A 20,564-nucleotide genomic window follows, 5' to 3' on the forward strand; every position below is an offset into this window, starting at 1 on the left:
GGATTTTTCAGCTGTGTATTTCTAATGTAAACCACAACCCAAAACAAGATTTACGTAGCCCTCCTCTGTTTTTCCGCCCTGCAAGGGGACTACGGGCAGTGCGTCCCGCTCAGAGGCGCAGAGGCAAACAGACCCTCACACCACCACCTTTGCTGTGGCCACCAGCCAGCTGGAGACAATACCTGCCGGGGTGACTCATGAGGGACAGACAGCACATCGCAGCGCACACCCTAAGAGCTTGCTCCAAGGGCTCTCTATGTACTGGTCTAACTGGTGAGTAACTGCAATTTTTCCAGCACCACTCTAAATGCAAACAGTTAACGTATTGCTAAAATCACTGCATTTCATCCTTGCCTATATCAAAGCAGGAGACCGTACCACTGCTACTGCACTAAAACAGCTACAGCAACACATCTTTTGCATCTGAAAGAGGACAGAAGAGGCCTCAAAAGACTCTGCTGTATCACGCACTCCTGCTGCTGTCCTCCAGCCCACGGCTCTGCGCAGCTTTGCACAGCTCCCTCTTACGCTGAGCCTACCAGGCAGCAGGGCACTCCACTCAGACGCTCAGGCCTTTACAGCAGGCACCTTCCCGCAAAGTAGCCAAAGCTGTTTCTAAACACCTGATCAAACTACCAAGGGGGCAAGGGAAACCACCTCTTCTCCCCCACACCGGGAAGCTAACAAAGAAATTCAGCAACTTGCCATAAAAGAAAAGGACCTGCATGAAAACAGGCTCCCTTCTGAGCTCTCCCAGCTTTCCTGCCTTTACACCAAGCCCTGCACCTTTCCCCCTCATCAGTTGACCTCAGGAGCTCATAAACCATCCCTTGTAAGAAATGATGGTATCCCCAGGGTCTGGTTGAGGCCCAGACCCAAGCGTTAAATCCCAGCAGTTATTGAGGTTTGAGCATTGTGTTCAGCTGGATCAGCTGAACCATTCCCCACCTCCCTCGCCCGGGGTGTGCCGCCCCCAGCACCACCGCCCAGGAGAGCCGGGGTCTGCAAAGGGCTCCCCTGAGACAGCGGGTCCCACCAGCCGCCTGGGGGGAGGCGGCTGCAACCAGTCTGACCTCCCCCGGGCTGGCTGCGCAGATGTGGGCGATGGGGAGCAGGCAGGGGAGCTCCACGGGTCCCTCTCCTTCCCGGGAGCCTGGAAATGCTGCAATCAACAGCTCCCTTTGCCAGATGTCACTACCCTGGGACAGCACTGCCTCCCTCAGGGTATCACAACACCCCGGACAAAGTCAAATCAAGTCTGAACGAAAGGGTGTTGTTAGCACCATCATTTATTTAAAGAGAGAGCACGTCCCTGGGGAGAGGTGCCCGCTGCTCCCATTGCGCAGCAGTACAAAGCAGCTTCGCAGGGAGCGAGCAACCAGCGCCGAACGAAGGTCACCTCGAAGCACGTCCCTTCTCCCACCAGAGCGTAACACCTTTCCCATCCTAGAGCGAGGGGGGAACCACTCCATCGCCCAGGTAAAGCCAGGAGAGGAGACATGAGGTGTGCAGGAATCTTAACAAAAGCCATTTCCAAGGGATCAGAGCAGCCAGCATGAAATCCAGACAGTCTGTTAGGTCAGTGTCCAACATCCATTTCACACATTATTCCAAGGTGAAACGTGGCTGTGTATTTCAACTTTTGGGGAACCTAGATCTTGCAGAGAGTGATAAATACCCTGTTCACTCTCTACCTCTCCCTTATTTGCCTTGCCATAAGATTTCAAAACTTGCATCCCACATATTAGCCAGCAGTTAGCCCAATTTATTAAAATTCAGATCTGGGAACAGAAAGGAGAAAAAAAAAATCCTCCAACACTATGGCCTTGCAGAGGATATTTTTTTCAGTGTGGTTCCCTCCCCTCCACTTATAAAAGTTTTATAAAAATAAAAATAAAAAAGCAGAACAATCCTTCATGATAAGATTAAGGTCCTTGATGTGTGACTCTGTTTCAACATGCCCAAGAACTGTCGAGCTTTCTCTTGCATGAAGAGTTGGTCTCGCGTTCCACCACAGGCCACGGCTTTCCAAGCTCTGGTCATCTGTGGAGGGAAAGGAAAGTACACTTACACCACAGTTAGGGGAGACGAAGGGGCTGAGAGTCCTACTATATATGTCCTAGTGGGAGCGCTACAACATTGAAATACCATTTCAAAACACGGGGGGAAAGAGAATGACAAACAAAAAACAAAAAAAATGACTTTGCCACCCAGGGAAAATAAAACCTCTTGCTTAGGAATACCTGTCTCACAACAAGGAGACATGCACACACCACCACTGACTGCATCTCAGCTGGCAGGTGGTCATGTCTAGCTAAGAGGAGATGCATTCACTAGTTTTTCAGGTAAGCACTCTATTTCTGGACTACTCAGGTACACTTGGAGGCTTTCACATGTGACTTCCGAGATGGAAACCCCAAAGCGCAAACCCACTAAGCTTCCTCATGCCGAATAAAGAGTCCAGAAGGATGGAAGGAGTTCAAGAACAGCTTTGGACTTTTTTCCTAAACGACTCAATTCCTACAGGAGCTGCTCAGCCTCAAATCCTGAAGGGTTAGATTGGTCACAAAGACCATCCTTAACTGCAGTTCAGTGCCTGTAGTTTCAGCAGGGCCCTGCAGCATGCAGGAAGAGCTGTAAATCAGGAGTGCTTCAGTCACTGCTCATAGAAGGGGCTCCCATGAGGTGGTCTGGCACACTGGGAAAACCTATGGGAATCCTCTGATAGCTGCAGCCAAAAGATACACAGTCCCCAGCACTGGAAATACGCTTTCACATGTACAGCAAAGAACCGGAGCTCAAGGTGCCGTGTTTGCTAACATTAAAATGCCCCATAGAGCCACAGCTTGGCAACTAGTGCTTTCTCAAGGGCTAATTTAGGTCCAGCCCACAGCTAAGTGAGCTTCCTTAATAAATATCTGCCACTGCCAGGAGCACCACCAGTCTGCTACCATAAATCTCAGAGCAACACCAACGGCAGCTCTGCTGTCTTTGGGTGATGGGAGTTCACTGCACACCTGTACTGTCATCATGCAGGCTGCCTTACTGTCACCATCAAGTCACTTCCAGAGCTTTATTTATATGGATCTATTAGCACTCAGAGCAGTATGACCCTGCCTAGGACGGGAGAAGAGATGGAAGTGTTTAAGTAGGGTTTATTTTGAGAAGGGGAAGGAATTGCTTTGGCTGAGGAGTACTTATTTGTCAGAAGAAAGGGCTTTCACAACGGACAGCTCTAATCCAAAGATGGCTGGCACCCTCTTCATTGATGTGTTTAGCTGAAGACAGAGCTAAGGCTGCTCAGTGAAGACAATATTGCACCTAGGCCTTTCCTGGGATCTGAAAACACCAGCACAGTGCCTGCTGTTGCAGTTCCCCCACCTCAAGAAAAGTATGCATTTCCATGCTCATGGGAGCTACCAGAGAGTTCCCATGACTTGGCCCAAGCAAACATCAGCAAAATCACAGTCCAAGTCCCCTTTCTCTGATCACCAATCAAGGCAAGACACCATTAACCAAGGCAAGGATACACCCCTACTAGTACACTCTGCCTGCAAACACGGCAAGTGGTAAAGATTTTAAACAGAACACAAGAAACCATGTATATCCCAGAGATCTTGAGGGTATTTGTAAGCTGCTGAGACCCCAGCACAACCCGGATGCAACAACAGGGAGCCCAGGAACAGCGTAGCTGCAAGAGCACCAAACTCGGCAGGCCATGCTTGAAATGTCAGTAAACACACTGGCAACTGGAGCTCTACACTGGCACTGGATCAGTGAACAGCAAGATGAAGCCAGCCAGGGCTGTCTGTGCCCCACTGCCTTCACCACAACCTAGAAACACCCTGAAGATCACAGGGGTGGGAATGCCGTTTTGTTTGGCATTTTTGCAGCACCTCAGACTGCTATGGTCAGAGGAACGAGAAGGATGAGCCTCCTACTGCCCACCCAGGGAGTGCTCATTGGGAAAAAGAAGGTTTACTTCACTGCTGGTCAATAGTCCAAATTCCCTGATGGGCTGGGACAAGATGCGATTCGCATGAGAAAATCGAGGCCAAACATGGTAAGCAGGCTCACAGCTTCGAGCCTCAGCAGAAGAGCAGGTTGGCAAGGAGAGGGGAAGGGAGCTGTGGTATGACACTACTGCCTGAGCATCTCCAAACCTGGATGCAAAGACAGCACCCAGCCCTAGCAGTGCATGGATGCCCACATGGGAGTGCATTATGTTTCTCCAGAGCTGTGTCCCCTCTCTCTTCCTCCTGAGAAGGAACAGGGGTTGCACTGTCAGCTAAGCTCCTGATGGGGAGAGCAGCAGCTGCAGGATTTACCGGTGCTGGTGGTCTGAAATGGCTTGGCATTTTCCTGTAGGACATTTTCTCTGGCTGCACTTGCACAAAGGCTCTGTTGAGCAAACCGCTGTCATTCTTCCTGCTCGAGGAGGAAAGGTTCAAGGATCTCGACAGGAAATTCACTGGCTGCATTAAAGAGATAGAAAATTGTATAAGCAAAAAGCTGATTTGCCCTACGGTGCTGCATCCTTGGCCTGGCCAGGCCTAGTGAACAAATCCAGCCCTGCATCCACATCAACAAGTGGTGTTCAGAGGCAGCTGTAGGTGGCAAAGCTCTCACAGCTGCTTTGTACAAGGTTTCTTTGGAGAGCTTACTAACCTAATCAGCCTTTCAGGGAAAAAGACATGCAGGCCATCATGTTAGAACCAAGCAACTGTGCCCAAATGCAGGCCTCTCCTTCCTCCCACAGACACAGAGGGCTGGTAAGATCTGGTTTTCTCACACCTGCACCCAACCTTGTCCAGGATAGCCTGGCAGCTCTGAGGATGAGAGCACATAAGGCTTCTCCCACCTCCTACAGATCAAAAACCAGCTGGGCAGTGATCAAGCAACGAGGGAATTTGCACCCCTTCTGCAGTTTGAGTAACTTTTTCATGCACATTTCTATCCATCTGGAGTCTTTGCCCTTCAGGCTGCGATTTCCACCTGCAGCCCCACACCATGCCAGGGCTCTGGATTCAGCAGTCCCTGTGTTAAGTTGCTGTGGGGGAAAAAAAAAAAAAAAAAAAAGCGCACAGCAAAAAATGCTGATGCTTTTCTGCTGTTTTAATGGGGTCAACTGACACAGAGAGAGATGATCCAGGCTCATCAGTGTCAGCACACAAAAGCAGCAGTGGTGGTGGGTGGAAAACTGCAGCCAGATGGTGTTGGAAGGGCAGAACAGGCCCTCCATTTCAGCAGCACTGAGCCACAGGACAGTGCAGCTGCCTGGGAATACTCTCAGGCACAGCTTGATGATACAGAAAAGCTGCAGATGAAAGGGGAGCAACCTACTTGGGAGCAACCTACTTATTCCTCCGTCCCTATCAGCTGTGCTGCATCAAGGGCTCACCCCCCCCCCCCCCCGTGGCAACTCAATTCAGGGAACTAACCTGGTAAAGAACAAATTATCACTGCCTCCTTAGGATAGTGCTCTGCCAGGTCAGCTCCCTGAGCCAACCCCATGTGGTCAGGCAAGCAGGAGTGGTAGAGCTGCGATGGAGAGGGACGTGTTATATTTTCAGGGAGATGTTTGCTTTGGTATCAGAGAGCACAAGGCTTTTGTAAAGGCCCCTGGCCTCCTCAACCACATACAAAGCTTGACAGCAGCAAGAAGCTGAGCAGCAGGTTCTGCTCAGCTATCATATTTGATACCAAGTTGATCTTGCTGCCCTCTAACCAATGGTTCCTTCTAAAAACGCAGCCTAACCTCTCAGAAAAGCTCTCTCCCTGCAGCTCCTCACTCTCCAAGGTGGCTGTGGAGGATCCTGAACAAGGATTACAGAAGCAACCAGCCCAGATCCCTGCCCAGAGCTCCTCTGCCAAAAGAGCTCAAGTTCATCTCTCACACCTGCTGCAGCCAGCTCTACCCCTGCTCTGATCCCAGCACCTCTCACCTGGGCCCTCTTGAAACAGATTGTCTTGGGGAGGGCAGGCATATTTTGCTTTGTATCTTCATCCACAATATCCAGGGCCAGAGATTTTCGGACCTTCTTGATGGGACTCCTGCGCAGCTGGGGGACACAGAAACACAGCGTCAGCACAAATCAATTCAGTGAATTCTCGGCAAAGGGCCCAAGGTGCACACCAAGCCCACATCACCCCTGGTCTGCATGGCATTAGCACCTCAGGAAGAAGAGGTGCTGCAGCCTTCTCCACCACAGGGCAGAGCAGCTTCACTGCTACCCTCCTAGCATCGAAAGCCATTGATTCAGAAGAGGAAGTCCCTCACGTTATGAAGAGAAGGCCATGCTATCAGTGGCGACTGAGCCAAGAAGCTTAGTCTACCAGCCCACAGCCTTCTGGAAGCCCAACACACCACAGATGGTCTGAGTCCGGAATCTCCTGTATGCTACACACAGTATCTTCTAGCAGTGTCCCGAGTTCAGCATAAATCAGGATGAAGCCAGCAGTATTTTAAGCAAGCCTTAACTTCAGGCACACAAGAAGCCCCAACGACGAAAAGCCAGCAGCCACATGCCAACAGGCCCTTTGGGACCAGCAGCAGGACAAACACCCCTCAGCAACACAGGGCAGCCAAAAAGCAGGTACTGGACACAAGACCAGCTCACCCCTTGTTTCCTTTTCTGTTTCTCAGGCTTTACATCATCCTCTATGATCAATTCAATGCCAGCTTCACTTCGGAGCACCTCTTTCAAGTCTTCTTCCAGGTGAGGGGTCTGGGGCTGGAGTGAAGAGGGGAGGGATAGAGCATAAGACATTTAGTCAAGGATGAACATGAGGAGGAATTATTCACTTCCCTGCAGGAAAAGGCATAACAAGATTTCTGCCAGCCTGATAGATTTACAGGTTCTCCAGGCACAAAGACACTCAACTTCAGATGCACCCTCAAGAGACCAGCGTGAAGAGAGGGCTTTGGATACTGGAAATTGCCATCCCCACAGCACCCAGCTATGTCCACATTAGAGACCCAGTTCCACAAGGAGACCTAGGTATATTGTTTGCTTGCTTTTCCTCTAGGTCATCAATAGCCAAGTACTGCAGCCTGATCCAAGGGCAGTTTTGATGTTTTGCGCTGGTTAACAGGGCAGTTAAGAGTCCTGTGACTACTTACCATGACATGTTCTTCATAATAAGGTCCCTTTCATCCCTCTCAGCCCAGCCCAGTACTGCCAGACTGTACCACCTTACTACTGCCCAGATGACGGCTGGCTCGCAGCTCTGTTGCAACCTATCCCAAGTCCCATTGGATTCACTAAGGGTCACAGGGAGTAAAGCACCAGCATCAGCAAGAGCAGGCTTGCCCAATACGTACCAGGGGTCTAATTGGTCCATATTTCTCCAGGGCGTTTTTGAAAGGTGTAGGGGTATGAGGGGTGTTGTCCACCACATACTTCTGATCTGGTGTGACAAACCTGGCAACAGAGAGAAGGAAAAACTAAGGATCAGACATGCTGTAACCCACAAAACCACCCTATGTCCTTCCAAGTCCTCTCGTTACATGAGCCACCTGGGGTGTCTCACACAGCAACAGCAGGCACCACCTGCCTGGCTGGACTGCTTCTGGGTGTGAGCAGGGTGAACAGGCACTGAAGAGCCTTTAGTCATGACAACATCCTTCAGAAACACCAGCCACACCGTTCTGATCAGCCAGCTGCCAAGCACCCTTGTTAGAAAATGGTATGGCAGCCCCAACACAGGCAACATACAGGTCTGCAGGCCAGTGTTACTCTGCAATGCTTCTGTTGGCAGAGCTCCTCAGGTCCAACCTGAGCTTTGTGACAGTCACAGCTGGGCCAGCAGAAGTCCCCAGCACAGACACACTTGGAGCAGCCTACCCAGTTTACACTGCCTGGATGGGGGAGCTGCCCAAGGCAATACCAATGGCAGACTGTTTTTTCTAGCACAAGCCAGCATCCCCGAACACTGTGCTGCTGCAGTGTAGTGACACACGGTGACAGGTCCACCAGCAAAGCACTCCCTGTTTAGGCCACCCTCTCCAACCTCTGTTTGGTATGATGCCCTGGGATCACTGCCCTGCACTGCCCCTCAGGGCAAGGCAAAACAGAGTGCAGAGCTAAAGGGATGGATCTGGACAGCCTTTGCTGAGGAAACCAAATCCCTTCCCTGCTGGCACAGAGATCACAGCATAGTGATGTTTCCCAAACAAAGATGTGCACAGAAGGCAACAGCGTACCCAGCAGCTGAGCACAACAGTGGTCCTTTGGCAGCAGCCCCAGTCAGATGGGACGTTTGTTACCTGCAGCTCAGAGAGGAGCTGTCTTTGGGGGCAACACTGATTTAAGGAAATCCCCAGCCCTGCCCTTCTTTCAGTAGTGCCAGTACAAGTACTGGGGAAGCTATGCCTGAATTGGGCTGGAGAGCTCACCTAGCTAAGAAAATGCACGGATTTGGTTTCACAGCAGGCATTCTTAACTCAGATCAGTTCCTGAACCCATCTCCAGCCTGGCCTACAAACAGTTATGTGACAGAGACTGCAGGACTGCTCCCAAAGGCAACACAGCCTCCGATGTCCCTGCAAAGGCGACCAACTCCATCCACCCTTGGGGATCCAAGAGGAGGCTGGTGCCCCCAGCCCTGGCCATGTGCGAAAGGCACACGGTAGCGTCAGGGAGACGAATGTTCTGTTGCTCAATTAGACAGACTTTCACTTGCACTCACAGCTTTGCCCTGCATGTTTTAGACACTCTGACTTCTCCTATCAGCTGGCTTCCTCAGCACAATTTAAGCAGCAATTCAAGGGGACAATTTGCTGCTGAAGGCATAGCCCACCACAACCACCAGACAAATGGAGCTCCCAGTTAGCAAAACATCTTGTGTGGAAAGGATGCTGCTCAGGTGGGGACAAGTGAGGAGGAACAGGAGAAAAAAAAGGACTTACGCTGAGTTCTTCTGGAGCAGCGGAGTCTTGTCCCTGTGCAGAGGGGTGGTGACAATCACCTTTTGACTGCACACAGGTGTGGAGGTCAGAGACGGGTTCTCCAGTTCCAGGGTATCCTGTTTGGTCCAGAAGTTTAAGAACTGGCCAGGACAGGAAGGAAAGAGGAGAACACACTTAGTCTTAAGCTTTCCCAGCACGTTATCACAAGTATCACCTTTTCATAAGTAAGGGGAAAAACCTGGTGTAGGGACAATCCTCCCAGCTTACCAACACTGAGCAACTTGAGGGGAGTTTGTCCTACTACAAATGAACTAGGATGACTCCTGCTGTGGATATAGTCTTGTTTATGGGCACACACATGAAGGTTACAGGAAGGTGCCTCACCACCTATGGAGTTTACTCCCTTCACATAAGGAATCGGTCGGTGTGACTACAGTCAGATACAGAGTGGGAGGGAAGCCTCCGCTTGCAGTGGTCCAGATAAGGCCAAAGTGGTGAAGACGGGGAGGAACGGTACTGTCACACCACCTAAAGATCTATTCCAACCTCGGATTAACAAACCTGAAAGTCTAAGCAACATGACAATCTAGATTCTGTACAAATTGCCAAGTTTTGTACTGAGCTGTCCTCAACTTAATTCATGAAAAAACCACAAACTGTCTTATCTCTGCTAGGGCTTTACTTCACGACAGTTAATAAATGACACAGCTTTACTCCTACAAGAAACCACGTTCATATCCAAGATCCTGTCAGGGGAGAACAGCTGTTTTTATTACATTCACTAATGGCTGGAGTTCAGTCAGAGACAGGATGCACACTCCGTTTTCTCAGACTCACTCCAGGCATTTCAGGCCTTCACACTCCGCAGAACTGCATGTTTCAGGTCACATCCCCAAATCCTGGTTCCTGCTGGCCTCACATCCAAGGTCCACTAGAACCCTCCCACATGCCACCCAGGGCTGCAGAAAACAGCAGAAATACTGAAAGGCTCAGCCAGTGGCATGGGGAGATGGGGTGAGAACAGCAGAGCAGGCTGCAGAAACTGTACCGGAGGACACGGCAATGCAGCAGGCTCAGGTGGTTTGAACACCACGGTGCTCCAGCAGGATGTATGCTGCAAGATCACATGTGCGGACGTTATAGCAGTGGATGACAGACATAGAAAGATCCTGAGTCTGCACCTTGTCTTAGCAGAGAGGGACACACACCCTGCGCACTGGCATTGCCTCATTCAAGGGAACAGAAACAGAAAGCTGGCAGAGTTGGTGGGAACACACAGCATTAAGACAAGCAGATAAAGCACTGGCATTCTTAGTAGTTCACAAACTCACTGAAGCAGAAGGGCACAGAGTGGCCTCTGCCATTGCTCCGTACCTGGGATGGGGAGAAAGGCAATGTCTTCACAGGGGTGCTTTTGGGTGTCATGCTGTTGCAGGAGTCAAGGAAGGAAAGGCTGGTGCTGGTGGTGTTCTCTGTAACAGGAGAGAGGGAGATCTTCCTCTTCTTCTGCCTCTTCAGCACGGAGGGCGGTGTGCCAAAGCTCACCTCTGCATGTGGGGAGATAGGGATGAGCTCTCCCTTGCTGCTCTTGCTGAGGTCAGAGATGGTGTGGCCGTCCAGGCGGTACTCGGTCACATTATGTAGGGATGAAGCTGGCTTGCTGGGCGTTTGCCTCACAGGGCTGTTGCTGCTACTGCTGCTGCCAGCAGAAGGATCCTCAGGCAGGTCAAATTGGGTAAGATCACACCACCCATCTGGGTCCTGCACACAAGAGCAACCATCAGAAACAGCCCAGGAAGGAAAGCAGAGTAGTTTAAATGGTGCACAGGCAGAGACTAACTGCAAGGTGGGAAGGGGGGGTGACATAACTGGGTCTGTGAGGTTGCACTGACTTCTGCAAGGAGCCTGGCTAAAGAAGAGCTCAAGCCCCCCCTCTCTTTTGCTGCCAGCACAGCTGAGAAGCAGACCAGGGAACTGATCCAGCTGAAAGCTGTTGTTTGTGGGTAGGGCAGTTTTCTTTCTTTACGCCAGATCAGTTCCCCAGTTCAGGTCACAGCACAGCTGCGCAAACAGCTGCACCAGCACACAGAAGGGACAAAACAAAACATGGTCTGTCACCAAACACCAAACCACAGTCCCAGGCGCACCAGTACAGGCAGCCATAAGGCCCTGCTGTAAAGTGCATGTCTGAAAGCAGATCAAAAAATAACCAGACCAGTTCATTGATCAGATGCCCAACACAGCTCAACCCCATCAATACCCAAAGTATTGGCAGGCCTCTAAGGACCCACAGATGGGCCATTAAACCCTTAAGGACAGAGCCTCTGTCCTCCCACACACATGCAAAGTGGATGTTTCACAGATAATCAGCTCAGAAGCTCCCCAGCCAGGCTGAGGGTTGCAGAGACATTTCCCTCTCAAGGCAGCAAAGTGCTCTGGTTATATATTTAACTGGAGGCTAATCTAAAGGAATCCACACAGGAGAAAGCCTTCCTACCATCACAGCCCTTACTGCTCACAGCAGCTCAGGATGGACTCAGCAGCACAAGCTGCAAGAATGGGGACACAGGATTGAGACTTTCTGAAACATCAAGAGACTTGCCTATGCGCAGGGAGCCTGCACACCTTGGAGAGCCTTGCCCTGCTGCTGCTGCCAAAATTCAGCCCAGATTCCCAGTTCTGGACAGTCTCTCTCCCTGGCACACCTAGGTCACCCCAGCGATCTCAGCACCACTTTACTGGAGCAGTTATTAGTTTCACGAAACTATATCCACTGAAAGCCTCACCCCAATATGGTGGCATCTGTCCTGCATGCTACAAGTGGACCGGCCCTACTCTCAACCTGTCCTATCCCATCCCACAACAGGAAGGAGAATAAGGGAAAGCCCCATGAGCTTGGGCCTGGTTCTTTAGCAAGGTGACACCTGGGGACACTCCTACACCCTGTCTGATAAAAGAGAGCTCAAGACCAGGTTTGCCAGGAACAACCAGCTCACACGCAACCTGAGCCCTTGCACAAGAACACTTAGGGGAATTCGCAGGCTCAGAGCAATACTGGCACAGCTGGGAAGGCCTAATCCACCTTTTGAAAAGGTGCAGTGGGAAGCCACAACTCAGCCAGAGACCCATCCCGCCCCAGGAAAACTATGGCAGTAAGTTCACTCAAGGGAAAGGGCTGGGCAGATCAGGTCCTATGGCCTCCCGACATTAGCGGGAGGTTCGTTCCTTACAGACTCTATCATGTCCAGAGCTTCATTAAAGGCTGGCACCGTTGTCGGACACAAATAGTTGGCAGCTTCGACAACCCATTTGTACGGTGACGTGACATATGTTGAGGCATCCTCAGGCACCACATCGTCTGGGGTCCCCTCAGTGTTATGCTCTGCCAGTTCAGCAGCTGGCAGCTCCAAGGGTAACTCCTGCAAGCCTGTCACTTCTTCATCACTGGCATCCTCTTCTTTTATTTCAGAGATATCAACTGGCCAGTTTGGTAGGACATTCTTCTCCCGAACAACAAAGACAAAGTCCAGCGATTAACAGAAACCAAGGCAGCAAGGTCAAGCCCTGGGGACAAGGGGCAAGGATCCCTGGACACATTCAGCTCCTCCTGCTTTCCGTCCCTTCTATCTGGCTTTTCTTACATCCCCATCCTCCCTCTCTGCTCAGTCTCATACACCACCTGAGGAAGGAGTCTGTGCAACATAATGGCCATAGGAGTCTTTAGTTAAAGGTTTCACTGTAACAGTGCACCAGGAGGAAGTTGAACAAAGGCTGAGCAGGTAGTACTAATTCCGCATTACTACTTTCCAAGAGCCTGCCTTTGAAAATCCACGTTTTCTTCACACAGATAATTGCGTGTATTTCCCCTCTTTCCTTTTTTAAAGGAAGGAAACACAATACCTCTCCCACCATGATCCCAGATACTGCACTGTGTGGAGCAGCCTCCCTTTCCCACTGGCAACAGATCTTCAGACTCCAGCACAGATGACACTGTGGCTGGGAAGACAACAGCACTACCAGGGCTAACAGACTCGGGCACACATTATACCTCTACCCCCTGGAGGGAGACGCCTCCCAAGAGCTAAGTGTCTTGGAAAAGGCTGGGGGAAGGCACAGACTTCCTATCTAGACACCTGGCTGTGGCAAAGGCAGAAGTGACAGACCCCATCTGCGCACTGCAAATGCATTGGTACAATACCTGGCACTCTGCTCTCGTTTGACTCTGGTCCTCCTTGCCATCCACCTCCACTAGTAAATACAGCGACTTGGACTCTTTCGCTTCATTGAGGAAGCCTCCCATGTCCACCTTCCGCTTGATGGTGGAATTCCAGTGGTTCTTCACAGCATTGTCAGTCCTCCAGAGAAAGAGGAAGGAAACAGAAATCGCCATTAACAGCAGTGAATCGCTGGCAGTTTCTACACACTCCCCAGCCCCATCGTGTGGGCCCAACGCATGGATCTCCACAGCCCTCCCAGCTGTGAAGGTACCAGTGAGCAAAGAGGCCCTACCTCCCAGGCAGCAGCTTGGCAATCTCAGCCCAGCGATTCCCCAGGACCTTGTGGGCCTCAAAAATGATGCGATCCTCTTCCTCTGTCCACGAGGACTTCTTCACCTCTGGGTTCAGGTGGTTATGCCAGCGTTCCCGGCACTGCTTTCCTAACCGCCCTTTCAGGTGCTTGGCTATCAGAGTCCATTGCTTGGTGCCATATTTTTTAACCAATTCAATTACCTTTAAAGAGGGGGGAGAAGGTAGAAAATAAGGAAATGGAACATAGGAGTAGAGGGTCAGTACAGCCATCTTTGGGCTTTGTTCTTCACCTCTGCTGGGACCAGCTAAGGGCAGAGAGAAAAGGCCCCCCTCATGAGAAAACACTGCAGAGATCCAACGCTGTCAATCAGCTGTACCTCCACTTGCACGAGCAATGGTTCAGATAGATTTCTGAGAAAGGCTGTTTCCGTGCAACCATTTTGCTGCATGACTTCTATGAACGTAGATGACCGCTCACAGAGAACACAGATGGAGACTGCCAGGTGCACTGGGTGCAGAGGGGCCCAGATTTAAAAACACGTGCCCATTTCTGAACAAGTATCAAGTCCCACATGCTCCAGGGCTCCTTCTGCCCTCGCTTCTACTGGGAATTTGGCTGCATGAGAACAGTCCCCATCCACTCTGTACTGCTCTGCCTGCCAGGACAAAGGGGCACGGTCTCCCTGTAACAGAGGGCGTTACACCTAGGACATGCCAAGGGCTGCAGCTCCATGCCCCGCTAGCACCAGGATGCACAGTGCAAGCTCCAAAGCAGAAAGGAGCAATACTCACTTCAGAACCATCCACTCCACCACTTCTCCTTCACCCAGGACTTTGTCACTTCTGCCCATGGATCGATGCAAATGCTTATGGGCAGGGGACCTGTTCTGAGCCCCCTGCAATATGTCCACGCACTGTCGGGACAAATCACTATAATGTAACCTGCTGCCTGCAATGTTCAGCAGCAACCTTTCCCCTGCCAAAAGCTTAGAGAGGAGTCTGGAAGGCTCACAAAGGGCATTTCCATCCCGCCCAGCTGTGTTTGGCTGAAAGGCGCTGGTAGCCAGGTGATTCACCGATCATGTTCACAGGGCTCTTGGTATATACCAGGCAAGGGAGTCCCTGTTGCTTACTACCAAGTGCAGTGAAATGGACCAAAGACACCAAACTGCGGCATGGTCCAAGGAGCCAGAGAGCTTGCAGGTGCGATCAGGACATGCAAAGGGGAGCTGCAGAGGGAAAGGAGAGCAGGCAGCAACTGCTCTGCTGCAGGGAGGTGGAAGGACATCATGACAAGTTTCCCTGGGACATGCACATAACACACAGATGGGAGGCCTGAGGGGCAGAAGGGACCATAACAGCCTGTAATGCAAGCAAAAGGGAGAGAAAGGAGGGGAAATGTTACAGGTAACCTGACAAACTAGGAAATTTGGGGGCAGAAAACACATGACATGGGAAATTCATCTCAGCTTTTCTTAAGCATGTCAAGGTGATGTCTCTATCTGAACTGGTCCCTCTCAGCTCACTCTGGAATCAGCAGAGAGAAACGGGGTCTCAGTAGTGTCAATTCACCCAGCCGATTTCAGGTGTCTACTTTAGACTGTCTACTGTGGCACAGGAAAAGCCTTTTTATTTTCTATTGTGTCCACAGCCAGCTCAGGCAAAGAGATCTACAGGCAGATAGATGAATTCCCCATTCTGCTCTCCCTTGCCAGCCCACCACAGCAGTGCTGGTGAGGCCCAGACTTGCCTCAGCTCATTACAGCTGTGGCTGCATTAGGCTGCTCAGAGCAGTCCAGAGCTCTGCTCCCAAGGGAAACAACCAATAGAAGGAATTACACAATTTACAATAAAAGACTTGAGGGTCTGACACCTCCATCATCTCCACAGACAACCACACTTCAGTGCTCAGATCCTGCCCTTGCACAGCTTACCTTTTGGTCTTCCTCTTTGGTCCAAGGGCCCTTAACCAAGTCTGGATTCAACACCCTCAGCCACCGGTACTGACACTGCTGATCGCTGTGATTCTGGGAGGAGGAATCAGAACACCCTTGCGTTAGACTGGAGGCTTCAAAAGCCTCTATGGCAACAGCAGTCCCCACATGCACATCTTGACAGCAGGGGACAGGCTGTCCCATGGAAAACCTGCAGAAGCACATGGAGAATACATACTATAGGCTAGGGCACTGGACATGGAAGATAGAGACAGGAGCCCCGATTTCTCATCCCAGCTCCAACAGACTCACCCTTAAACATCCTCTATGAAAGAAGGATGTATTCCTGCCCTGAAAGAACACTGTTTTCATAATAGCAGACTGGAGCTGCAGTCACAGACCGGAGTCCCATTGTGCAAACTGCTGCACAAACACAGATCACTAGTGCACCGAGCACAAGAAGCAACAGGCATACACCAAGATTCCCAACTGGGCAAGGGTTCACTTACAGGAAAGTGACTGGCCAGGAACTTCCAGTCATTCTGCCCATAATGTCTCACTAGCATCTTCAGCTGCTCATCCTGCAAAGAATAATGACATCTACTTTCACATACACTGAGGCAATAGATGCCACAGGCATGCCCAGGTCCAATGGCATCAAGAAAAGGAGCACGATCTTTCGATCTGTCAAGAAGCTTTTTGTCATTCTACATCCTGGGGAGGAAGGCAGCTCATGCTGTCCTTTAGCAGCACTCCAGACTGTTCAGTCCAAGGCTTTGCACAAGGACCAGCTTGTACAGTGAGGTATAATACAAAAGCTCTGCTGCTGTGGTCACATTCAGGCCTATCTCAGTTCTGTCCTAGTACAGTGAAACCGTACTGTGCAGCCAGGGCTACCTGCTTATTCAGTCCCAGCACATCCCTGACCAGACAGTCTGTCTTCAACTCAGCCACTGCTTTTGCTGTCTAAGTGCATCCCTGCTAACCTGGTAGCCTGCTGCCTTTCAGCACTGATGAGCCCTTACAGCACTCCTTTCAAAAACCGCACGTTTCTGCTACTCTTACAGATCAGGCAAAGTCTGCTACAGGCCAGCTTGCCCCTGTGCTCTGGCTGGGCAAAGAGGTAAGAAACAATTCCCTGCCCAACATGAGCCCAAGAGGCTTTGATCTCTGCACAAAGACCGCTCTTACTCAGTGTTCAAACCCCAGGGTAGATAGGATATTTTGTAGGTCTTGCACAAAATAAAGATTAAGGAGGAACTGGAAGGAGGGCAGAAAACACCCCAACTAATCTCAGGCTCTCAGCCAGGATGACTAAACCATGATCCCAACACTCTCAGTATTCTCTGCTCTTACTACAGAAAAGGGAGGGCATCTCCACAGTGTGATTCAGCTCACCAAGGCCTCAGCCATCCTCTGGAACCGCTCTTGGCTCCCTAGAGAGCCTCAGACACTAGATGCCTCAACTCAGGGCTCAGACACACAAGCTGAAATGGTGTGAGCTCCCACTCTCCAGCTACACTTCAGACTCACCTGAAACTCCTTCCTCACTAAGATCTCAGCTCAGGTCAGCAAAACAGACCCATGGCCTTTCCAGTAGTGAGACAAGACACGAGGTGATGGTGTGGTCACTCAGCAAGGACTTGGAGGGTGGCACCCAACCCTCAGGTGCCATGCCAGAGGCCAGGGACAGCCTCCTCTCCCAGCTGCTAATGGATACGATAAACAAACATCCTCAACACATACCATCAACTTTCTTCCATGTGTCCAGCTGTTCTCCTACAGCTTATCCATGCCAGATGAAGTCACTGAGGTGCCTCCAAACAGCCACAGCATCTGCAACCCTCCCCAGAAACACCTGCTCTCAGCAAGTGCCAGGCTTTCACTCACCTCCTCTTGCGTCCATTTGACTTTGCACCTGCTGTCCCGCTGTTCTGACACATCCGAGTCAGTATCCTGGTAATGCAAATCATCTTGGTCCTCACTAAAGAAACAAATAAACAAAGATTATTATTTCCTCCTCCAATAAATATGCAGCAGAGGGAGCAACCTCCACAGCGGAGTGCAGAGCTCCAGATCTACAGTCTTCCCCGTGCTGAATCTCAATACCTCAGACACTAACTCAGACACAGGAGGTTTAAAGAGGGCCCTCAACTTTGAAATCTTGCTGTGTGCTAGCAATTTCTAGGACACCAAGAGAGCAGGGGAAGGAGCATTTCTCTTTATTTTTGCTAGCTTCTTTCCCTCTGGGAGGACCCTGTGTCTAGGGGCTGGGGCTACTTCCCTTCTTTACAGATCATTGGCCTCCCTCCTTGATTGCTGGCATAAACAAGAGATGAAAAAAGGAGGAGAAGCCAGTCACAGAACAATTCAACAGGAACAAAATGGTCTGGAAGGGCCCGGAGGAGCTCTCAGAGGAGACAGCTGGGTGCTCTGGGGTGAGCTTTCAGGGCAGAGGCCATCCTACACAGCGCAGGCAGGGACTCGGCACGCACGTCCCACCAGGGCTGCACCCACGCAGGCCGATGTTAACCGGAGATCCCGGGCTGCTCTTCGCGCCGGATCGGGCAGCGCACACCACGGAGCTGCTGCCAGCGCGATGCCGGGGGCACGGGCCGCCGTGCGGGAGGACTCCGTGCCCCGCCACCCCACATCCCCAGCCCCGAGCACGCGTTTAGGTCCCCGCTCCCACTTTTTGCCTGCTCAGGAGCAGCAGCACCACAAAGAGCAGCCGAGAGGCCCCCGGTACCGAGCCTCCAGCGAGGGGAGGCGGGCGCAGCTCCGCCTGGCTCGGGGTGCAGGGCCCCAGGAAGCCGCTCCAGCCGGGGCGGGGGCACAGGCAGGGCCCCCCGGGCCGCAGCACAGCCCAGGCCCCGGCGGTGGGTCCTGCCGCCCGCTACGGGGCAGGCTGTGCCCCCGGCACCGGGGGGGGGGGTCCCCGGCTGGCACCCCTGCAGGCAGGGCCGGCGCCCGGCCTGCCCCTCTCCCCCCCGCCGCCCCCCGACCTGCCCCTTTCCGCCCCCCGGCCCGGCCTTGCCCCTCTCCGCCCGGCGGGAAGGCGCGGGCAGGCACATAAAGCCCGGCGCGCGGGCGGCCCCACTCACCCGCGGCTGCGGCGCGCCATGGCGGCCGCGGGCTGGCGGCGCGGACCCGCGGGCCAGACTGGGCCGGGCCAGGCCGAGCCGAGCCGAGCCGAGCCGGGCGGCGGCGGCGGCGGCGGCAGGCACTTTCCTATCTCGCGCCAACTGCGGCCCCCCCCGCCGCGGGGCCGGGCCGCGCCTGCGCACCGCACCCCTGCGCCGCCCGCCGCCCGTCCGTCCGCCTGCACAAAGAGGCGCGCGCGGGACAGCGCTGCCCGGCCCGCGGCTCCCTCGGGGAGCGGCCTCGTTCCCGCCCGGCCCGCGGCGCCCTCGGGGAGCGGCCCCGCCCCGCCCCGCCGCCACCTGGCCCGGGGTCCCCCAGAGCCCGGCCCGGTGCCACCTCGCAGCCCCGGGGGCTCTCGGCGGCCCGGCCCGGGCGGGGTGGCGGCGGCCCGGGTGCCCCAGGCTGCAGGAGGGCACCGGGCTCTGCCCGCGGGCAAGGCCGAGGAGCTCCGCGCGTCCCCACGGAGAGGGCGCTGCCAGGAGCCCGGTGGCCCCCTCGGGCCCGGCGCCCTTCCCCGCTGCGGGCCGGCAGCTCTCGGCACAACTCGTGACAAATAAAGCGCCGGTTTGCTCTCCCGCTGGGAGAGCCCTCTCTCCCTCGAGGGCGGCCGTGCCCCCCGCGGCACCAGGGACCTGGGTGCAGGGAGCCCCCTCGCAACCCACCCTGCGGACGAGCTCACGTTAAAACGCCCCCAAGGCTGCTTAGCTTAACTGCCCACCTGTCGGGAACCCCCCTCTGTGACCTGGGCAAGTTTATAAAGAAAACCGTATGGAAACAAATCTAAAGGCAAATCGTCTCCTGCCCTCTCTGCCGCCAGCCCCCGCACAGCCACCCCCGGGCCCCCCGGCACAGCCTGCCCCGGGGGCTCGCGGCAGGAGCCACCCCACCCGCGTCCCTCCTCGCGGAGGGGCTGTTCGCGAGGAACCTGCGTGGGGCAGGGGGATCCTCCCGTGGGCCACCTCCATCCTTGCTAAACCTACCGCTTTTGAACACGGATGTGGGCACAGGTTTGCTTTCCGGGGTTAAAAGAGGGGCCTGAACCCCTCGGGGGTAACAGGTAGTCCGATGAGGGGACCAGCACCAGCCGCGTCCAGGCTCGGAACCACGCAGCACCTCGTGGCCTGGCCGCTCGGCCGCAGGGCGCTGCTCCCTCCGCCTCCCCGGCACCTGCTGAGAGGGCAGGACACAGCAAACAAACGGACGCGTTCCCCATGTTGCCTTTCCAGCGCCGTTGCTCTGGGGGCACTACAGGGTCCCAAGCCGAAGGCACGGGGCCACACGCTCCCAGCGGCTGGGGCTCTCCTGGAAAACCCTCGCTCTGCCCTTCCTCATCCCTTCTTGCCAGGGGGCGGCACTGTTACACCACGCACACGAAAAAGCAGGCCTGAAAAAGAAGCATAATAAGTTACATGAGTTATAGCTGTTCTTGAACGTGACAGGAATTTGCACACATGTATTTTGGATGGTTGCTGGTTTTGCATTGCATGCTACACGTGCACATCTCCACATACCTGCTAGTGCCCCTATTTTAATAATTTTTATTATTAAATAATTTTAATAATATTAATAAATTGGATATAATAATAAATAATAAATTAATAAAATAATTTTAATTCCTAGTGTTTGGTCTGTGCATACAAGTGTTCCCTGGTCAGTATTTCAGACTAAGCTGAGCTTTCCATCTAGGGCCCACAAAGCAGGAATGGTGCATGTGTCCTTCACCTACAGTCAAAAAACATGGGTCCCAAACCCACCCAAACTTAATTGCAAACACCTCGTTTGTGCTCCTAAGCTGCTTGCTGACGCGCTTCAAAGTTGTAAACGCAAGCAAGTCCTTGCAGGCCTCAGGATTTACTTTCAGCATGGTTAGTAGTGTCCCCTAATTACTACCATCAAGCTAAAAATCCTCCCTCATCCAAACTAGCTTAATTAGGAAATTAGCTTGTTAATTAATTACCAAAACTATAAAAATACTACCAGCAACAGTAGTAAAAAAGGATCAGGATCTTGAAAGGGGTCTCTATAGAAGCTGAAGGTAAGTAGTGA

The 20,564-nt window shown here is 52.7% G+C and overlaps 1 protein-coding gene across 5 annotated transcripts; it reads right to left on the reverse strand.

The window, feature by feature from the left end:
• Window positions 1–1,271: 1,271 nt before the first annotated feature.
• MYBL2 (MYB proto-oncogene like 2) lies at window positions 1,272–19,746 on the reverse strand. 5 transcript variants are annotated; one of them, XM_064521397.1, is made up of 14 exons: window positions 19,499–19,746; window positions 17,265–17,358; window positions 15,884–15,955; window positions 15,375–15,467; window positions 13,421–13,641; window positions 13,110–13,266; window positions 12,142–12,411; window positions 10,286–10,672; window positions 8,912–9,051; window positions 7,325–7,424; window positions 6,621–6,734; window positions 5,946–6,062; window positions 4,329–4,475; window positions 1,272–2,043 (listed from the first exon to the last, which is right to left on the reverse strand). In XM_064521397.1, exons 1-14 carry the CDS (start codon window positions 19,729–19,731, stop codon window positions 1,915–1,917), a joined length of 2,274 nt encoding a protein of 757 aa, XP_064377467.1. In that variant the 5' UTR covers window positions 19,732–19,746; the 3' UTR covers window positions 1,272–1,914. The 5 variants fall into 5 exon arrangements, with proteins under 5 accessions (XP_064377467.1, XP_025948825.1, XP_064377468.1 ...); XM_026093040.2 differs by lacking the exon at window positions 19,499–19,746 and adding an exon at window positions 18,479–18,661; XM_064521398.1 differs by lacking the exon at window positions 15,884–15,955.
• Window positions 19,747–20,564: the final 818 nt, after the last annotated feature.

Source organism: Dromaius novaehollandiae, chromosome 16 (assembly GCF_036370855.1).
Source record: "Dromaius novaehollandiae isolate bDroNov1 chromosome 16, bDroNov1.hap1, whole genome shotgun sequence".
Classification (NCBI taxonomy): Eukaryota; Metazoa; Chordata; class Aves; order Casuariiformes; family Dromaiidae; genus Dromaius; species Dromaius novaehollandiae.

Coding starts and splice junctions, on each gene's coding strand:
- MYBL2 (XM_064521397.1), bottom strand. CDS start 19,731: ATGGGGAACGCGTCCGTTTGTTTGCTGTGTCCTGCCCTCTCAGCAGGT. Junction 15,468..15,883: donor TCCTGGCCAGTCACTTTCCT/GTAAGTGAACCC, acceptor TCCTCCTCCCAG/AATCACAGCGATCAGCAGTG. Junction 6,063..6,620: donor AACAGAAAAGGAAACAAGGG/GTGAGCTGGTCT, acceptor TGTGTCCCCCAG/CTGCGCAGGAGTCCCATCAA.